At 43.1% G+C, this 7500-nt stretch overlaps 2 protein-coding genes across 2 annotated transcripts in view; one reads left to right on the top strand and one right to left on the bottom strand.

The window, feature by feature from the left end:
* The window catches only part of LOC127618780 (proteasome subunit beta type-6-like), a 2980-nt gene extending 1363 nt beyond the window's left edge, over positions 1-1617 (bottom strand). The window contains exons 1-4 of the mRNA XM_052091420.1: positions 1469-1617; positions 841-908; positions 604-735; positions 356-485 (exon numbers count right to left, since the gene is read on the bottom strand). Of these exons, the coding sequence (XP_051947380.1) occupies positions 356-485; positions 604-735; positions 841-908; positions 1469-1567 (429 nt within the window). The 5' untranslated portion in view covers positions 1568-1617. The remainder of the gene's footprint in view (positions 1-355; positions 486-603; positions 736-840; positions 909-1468) is intronic.
* Positions 1618-1669: 52 nt separating this feature from the next.
* Positions 1670-7500, top strand: part of trappc1 (trafficking protein particle complex subunit 1) — a 10561-nt gene continuing 4730 nt past the window's right edge. Inside the window, exon 1 of the mRNA XM_052091427.1 lies at positions 1670-1800. The gene's annotated coding sequence lies outside the window, so the exon portion shown is untranslated. The remainder of the gene's footprint in view (positions 1801-7500) is intronic.

Raw genomic sequence — 7500 nt, 5'->3', positions numbered from 1 at the left:
CGCGAGGGAGCACCAAACTCACCGCGAGGGAGCGCAAACCTTACCGCGAGGGAGCGCAAACCTTACCGCGAGGGAACGCTAAACTTACGGCGGAGGAGCGCAAAACAACTGCGAGGGAGCGCAAAATGTTTTCAGGAAAAAATAAAATGTCCGCCCTGTCCTCTGAACTATTTAATGTATACACTACATGGTAGAGGTCACTAAATTTAACTTATGCAAATTTTTGTTCAGACAAGATGATTTTCATTACTGAGTGAGATCTTTAGGGATAAATAATTGTCATGATGTCACAATGCAAAAAACCTTAATAAAGATATTATAATGTTAGTGCTACACAATCAAATCTGTGTTGTACCTGTCCACCTCTGCGTCTGTCCCAGCCCGCCACGATGATCCCGGCCATCAGCTCTTCTCTGTATCTGTAACACATGTCTCGAAACAGACTGGCGGCCGTCTGGACAAGAGGAGCTTCATCCAGCTCGATACTGAACCACACACACACACACACACACACACACACACACACACACACACACAACATGAGAGTTAACGCTCTGAAGAAGCCCGAACATCCTGAACTCTTACTAGCGGCTGCTGCAGTACCTGTGAAAGCCCAGCTGGTATGTGACAGCGTCCGCAATGGCCTGCGTGTCCGCCGCTGAACCGGAGCGGCAGCAGAAGATCCGGTCGTGGATGGGTGTGAGTTTATCCGTCACGCGATTGGCGATGTAAGCACTGCACAAAAGCACAAGAAAACATCTGTTACAAGATCTTCTGTACGTACATATCTGACACTTCTGGAACATCATTTTACACATAAATAATGAATCAGTGTCTCACCCGGTGGTCGTGCGCGAGTCAGCGCCCATCACAACTCCACCATCAAACTCCACTGCCATGATAGTGGTCTACACACACACACACACACAAATGACTTTGTGATTTATTATTTTTTTATTTTATTTAAAAAACTAAAAATAAATCACAAAGACGACATGAATTAACAAACAATACTGACGTCTAAAGCCACTTTTAGCACGGTCTAATCACTTAAACAACAATTGTGTAATGTCTTTAAATTACACGAATTATTAGATTTACTGTTTATTCATAAACATTTGGTTATAGGAATTATTATTGAAAAATGAAGTAAATATTGATCTATGTAACTAATTGCGATTACAAAATCTGATTCTGAAATAAATGTAAACAAATATATATTCCTTGTTTTTTTATTAGATAAGCGTTCATTTTAATGTTTAATTGTGTTGCGTTTTATTATCCGTTTGATAAATCTATAAATTAGACCATTTTAGTCATTAAAATATTAATGTATAATTATGTTCATTCCGTTTCGCTGTTTCACGGTCTGCTGCATCATGCACTGATTTTCATAATAATAAACGTGTTTCTCTTCATCACAACTCAATCATATGAGATTATTAATATCAGTCGGAAAGTTTCTCACCCCTGTGCTGACTTCTCTGCTCGTCCAGTCTGGAAATAAATCATTATAATCATTGAAATGTGCAACATTAGCAGAAAACTGCAGCGATGCAGCCGCCATCTTCAATGAGAAATGTGAAGGACCCGGGAGAGGTGTCCGCAGATATTCCTGTCTCATAACTGCCTGACAGATGATAAAACACAACCGCTCAAATGTTTATTACAACATTTACATATTAACGTGCTGTGTTACCGTGTATTAATGCATGTGTGTGGTGTTTTGAAGGAGTATATCTCAGAAGACTGTATGTGATATAAATTCAGGCAGGTGTCGCGTCAGTCTCGGGGCGGAAGGTAAATAACGTTTCATCCACATTTACTGCAAAACACAATTCAACTCTAAAATTAAACTCAGTTAATAGAGATAACAGACTGCATATTGTTCCGGGTTTGTCGTGTGTTGAACTCTCTATTGCACGCATAATGTTCAAACGCTAGAATATTTCTCCCATTTGATTTAATGACAATAGCTATAATAAAATAAAAATGTAATAGATTTTGAGAGAAAAAGAAACGGGAGGATTTTGGAAAATATCGCTCAATCGACAGCATTTGTGTCATAATGTTGATAACCACAAAATTAATTTCGACTCGTCCGTCCATTTCTTGAGTGCTGTATCTGTAGCGTACACCGTTCTGTCTCTTACAGTGCTGTATCTGTAGCGTACACCGTTCTGTCTCTTACAGTGCTGTACCTGTAGTGTACACTATACTGTCTCTGACAGTGCTGTATCTGTAGTGTACACTGTACCGTCTCTTACAGTGCTGTATCTGTAGTGTGCACTGTACCGTCTCTTACAGTGCTGTATCTGTAGTGTACACTATACCGTCTCTTACAGTGCTGTATCTGTAGAGTGCACTGTACCGTCTCTTACAGTGCTGTTCCTGTAGTGTACAGTGTAGTGTACACTATACTGTCTCTGACAGTGCTGTATCTGTAGTGTACACTGTACCGTCTCTTACAGTGCTGTATCTGTAGTGTGCACTGTACCGTCTCTTACAGTGCTGTATCTGTAGTGTGCACTGTACCGTCTCTTACAGTGCTGTACCTGTAGTGTACACCGTTCTGTCTCTTACAGTGCTGTATCTGTAGCGTACACCGTTCTGTCTCTTACAGTGCTGTACCTGTAGTGTACACTATACTGTCTCTTACAGTGCTGTATCTGTAGTGTGCACTGTACCGTCTCTTACAGTGCTGTATCTGTAGTGTACACTATACCGTCTCTTACAGTGCTGTATCTGTAGAGTGCACTGTACCGTCTCTTACAGTGCTGTTCCTGTAGTGTACAGTGTAGTGTACACTATACTGTCTCTGACAGTGCTGTATCTGTAGTGTACACTGTACCGTCTCTTACAGTGCTGTATCTGTAGTGTGCACTGTACCGTCTCTTACAGTGCTGTATCTGTAGTGTACACTGTACCGTCTCTTACAGTGCTGTATCTGTAGAGTGCACTGTACCGTCTCTTACAGTGCTGTATCTGTAGTGTCCACTGTACCGTCTCTTACAGTGCTGTATCTGTAGTGTACACTGTACCGTCTCTTACAGTGCTGTATCTGTAGTGTCCACTGTACCGTCTCTTACAGTGCTGTATCTGTAGTGTCCACTGTACCGTCTCTTACAGTGCTGTATCTGTAGTGTCCACTGTACCGTCTCTTACAGTGCTGTATCTGTAGTGTCCACTGTACCGTCTCTTACAGTGCTGTACCTGTAGTGTACACTATACGGTCTCTTACAGTGCTGTACCTGCAGTGTACACTATACGGTCTCTTACAGTGCTGTACCTGCAGTGTACACTGTACCGTCTCTTACAGTGCTGTACCTGCAGTGTACACTGTACCGTCTCTTACAGTGCTGTATCTGTAGTGTCCACTGTACCGTCTCTTACAGTGCTGTATCTGTAGTGTACACTGTACCGTCTCTTACAGTGCTGTACCTGCAGTGTACACTGTACCGTCTCTTACAGTGCTGTATCTGTAGTGTACACTGTACCGTCTCTTACAGTGCTGTACCTGTAGTGTACACTGTACCGTCTCTTACAGTGCTGTATCTGTAGTGTACACTGTACCGTCACTTACAGTGCTGTATCTGTAGTGTACACTGTACCGTCTCTTACAGTGCTGTACCTGCAGTGTACACTGTACCGTCTCTTACAGTGCTGTATCTGTAGTGTACACTGTACCGTCTCTTACAGTGCTGTACCTGTAGTGTACACTGTACCGTCTCTTACAGTGCTGTATCTGTAGTGTACACTGTACCGTCTCTTACAGTGCTGTATCTGTAGTGTACACTGTACCGTCTCTTACAGTGCTGAACCTGTAGTGTACACTGTACCGTCTCTTACAGTGCTGTATCTGTAGTGTACACTGTACCGTCTCTTACAGTGCTGTACCTGTAGTGTACAGTGTAGTGTACACTATACTGTCTCTTACAGTGCTGTATCTGTAGTGTACACTGTACCGTCTCTTACAGTGCTGTACCTGTAGTGTACACTGTACCATCTCTTACAGTGCTGTATCTGTAGTGTACACTGTACCGTCTCTTACAGTGCTGTACCTGTAGTGTACACTGTACCGTCTCTTACAGTGCTGTATCCGTAGTGTACACTGTACCGTCTCTTACAGTGCTGTACCTGTAGTGTACAGTGTAGTGTACACTATACTGTCTCTTACAGTGCTGTACCTGTAGTGTACATTGTACCGTCTCTTACAGTGCTGTACCTGTAGTGTACATTGTACCGTCTCTTACAGTGCTGTATCTGTAGTGTACACTGTACCGTCTCTTACAGTGCTGTACCTGTAGTGTACACTGTACCGTCACTTACAGTGCTGTATCTGTAGTGTACACTGTACCGTCTCTTACAGTGCTGTATCTGTAGTGTACACTATACCGTCTCTTACAGTGCTGTACCTGCAGTGTACACTGTACCGTCTCTTACAGTGCTGTATCTGTAGCGTACACTGTACCGTCTCTTACAGTGCTGTACCTGTAGTGTACACTGTACCGTCTCTTACAGTGCTGTACCTGTAGTGTACACTGTACCGTCTCTTACAGTGCTGTACCTGTAGTGTACACTGTACCGTCTCTTACAGTGCTGTATCTGTAGTGTACACTGTACCGTCTCTTACAGTGCTGTATCTGTAGTGTACACTGTACCGTCTCTTACAGTGCTGTACCTGTAGTGTACACTGTACCGTCTCTTACAGTGCTGTATCTGTAGTGTACAGTGTAGTGTACACTATACTGTCTCTTACAGTGCTGTATCTGTAGTGTACACTGTACCGTCTCTTACAGTGCTGTACCTGTAGTGTACACTATACGGTCTCTTACAGTGCTGTACCTGCAGTGTACACTATACGGTCTCTTACAGTGCTGTACCTGCAGTGTACACTGTACCGTCTCTTACAGTGCTGTATCTGTAGTGTCCACTGTACCGTCTCTTACAGTGCTGTATCTGTAGTGTCCACTGTACCGTCTCTTACAGTGCTGTATCTGTAGTGTACACTGTACCGTCTCTTACAGTGCTGTACCTGCAGTGTACACTGTACCGTCTCTTACAGTGCTGTATCTGTAGTGTACACTGTACCGTCTCTTACAGTGCTGTATCTGTAGTGTACACTGTACCGTCACTTACAGTGCTGTATCTGTAGTGTACACTGTACCGTCTCTTACAGTGCTGTACCTGCAGTGTACACTGTACCGTCTCTTACAGTGCTGTATCTGTAGTGTACACTGTACCGTCTCTTACAGTGCTGTACCTGTAGTGTACACTGTACCGTCTCTTACAGTGCTGTATCTGTAGTGTACACTGTACCGTCTCTTACAGTGCTGTATCTGTAGTGTACACTATACCGTCTCTTACAGTGCTGTACCTGTAGTGTACACTGTACCGTCTCTTACAGTGCTGTATCTGTAGTGTACACTGTACCGTCTCTTACAGTGCTGTACCTGTAGTGTACAGTGTAGTGTACACTATACTGTCTCTTACAGTGCTGTATCTGTAGTGTACACTGTACCGTCTCTTACAGTGCTGTACCTGTAGTGTACACTGTACCATCTCTTACAGTGCTGTATCTGTAGTGTACACTGTACCGTCTCTTACAGTGCTGTACCTGTAGTGTACACTGTACCGTCTCTTACAGTGCTGTATCTGTAGTGTACACTGTACCGTCTCTTACAGTGCTGTACCTGTAGTGTACAGTGTAGTGTACACTATACTGTCTCTTACAGTGCTGTACCTGTAGTGTACATTGTACCGTCTCTTACAGTGCTGTATCTGTAGTGTACACTGTACCGTCTCTTACAGTGCTGTACCTGTAGTGTACACTGTACCGTCACTTACAGTGCTGTATCTGTAGTGTACACTGTACCGTCTCTTACAGTGCTGTATCTGTAGTGTACACTGTACCGTCTCTTACAGTGCTGTACCTGCAGTGTACACTGTACCGTCTCTTACAGTGCTGTATCTGTAGCGTACACTGTACCGTCTCTTACAGTGCTGTACCTGTAGTGTACACTGTACCGTCTCTTACAGTGCTGTACCTGTAGTGTACACTGTACCGTCTCTTACAGTGCTGTATCTGTAGTGTACACTGTACCGTCTCTTACAGTGCTGTATCTGTAGTGTACACTATACCGTCTCTTACAGTGCTGTACCTGTAGTGTACACTGTACCGTCTCTTACAGTGCTGTATCTGTAGTGTACAGTGTAGTGTACACTATACTGTCTCTTACAGTGCTGTATCTGTAGTGTACACTGTACCGTCTCTTACAGTGCTGTACCTGTAGTGTACACTGTACCGTCTCTTACAGTGCTGTATCTGTAGTGTACACTGTACCGTCTCTTACAGTGCTGTACCTGTAGTGTACACTGTACCGTCTCTTACAGTGCTGTATCTGTAGTGTACACTGTACCGTCTCTTACAGTGCTGTACCTGTAGTGTACAGTGTAGTGTACACTATACTGTCTCTTACAGTGCTGTACCTGTAGTGTACACTGTACCGTCTCTTACAGTGCTGTATCTGTAGTGTACACTGTACCGTCTCTTACAGTGCTGTACCTGTAGTGTACACTGTACTGTCACTTACAGTGCTGTATCTGTAGTGTACACTGTACCGTCTCTTACAGTGCTGTATCTGTAGTGTACACTGTACCGTCTCTTACAGTGCTGTATCTGTAGTGTACACTGTACCGTCTCTTACAGTGCTGTATCTGTAGTGTACACTGTACCGTCTCTTACAGTGCTGTATCTGTAGTGTACACTGTACCATCTCTTACATTTACATTTACATTTATTCATTTGGCAGATGCTTTTATCCAAAGTGACTTACAAAAGAGGAAGAACATCAGCGAATCATCTTAGGGAGACAGTGGTACAAAAAGTGCCATATTACAAAGTTTCACTATCATCATAATAGTATACAAAACAGATTTAAGTGCAACAAGAAATGTAAATATATATATATATATATATATATATATATATATATATATATATTTATTTATTTATTTTTATTTTTTATTTTTATTTTTTTTTATTGACCGGTTAAGTGCTTTTGGAAAAGATGTGTTTTTAGCTGTTTTTGAAGATAGAGAGTGAGTTAGCTTCCGGATTGAGTTGGGAAGGTCATTCCACCACCGTGGTATGATGAAACTGAAAGTCCGGGAAAGTGATTTGGTGCCTCTTTGTTTTGGTACGACAAGGCGACGTTCCTTAGCCGACCGCAGGCTTCTGGTGGGAACGTAGCTCTGCATAAATGTTTTAAGGTATGCTGGAGCAGACCCAGTGACTGTTTTATATGCCAGCATCAGGGCCTTGAATTTAAAGCGGGCATGAACCGGCAGCCAGTGGAGAGAGACAAAGAGTGGTGTAACATGTGCTCTCTTAGGTTCATTAAAGACCAGACGTGCTGCTGCATTCTGGATCATTTGGAGAGGTCTAATAGCACATGCAGGAAGGCCTGCAATGAGAGCGTTACAGTAGTCCAGTCTAGT

This window comes from Xyrauchen texanus, chromosome 25 (genome assembly GCF_025860055.1).
Source record: "Xyrauchen texanus isolate HMW12.3.18 chromosome 25, RBS_HiC_50CHRs, whole genome shotgun sequence".
In the NCBI taxonomy this organism is placed as follows: Eukaryota; Metazoa; Chordata; class Actinopteri; order Cypriniformes; family Catostomidae; genus Xyrauchen; species Xyrauchen texanus.
The sequence above is the reverse complement of the archived record's forward strand: the minus strand, read 5'-3'. Positions and strand labels throughout refer to the sequence as shown.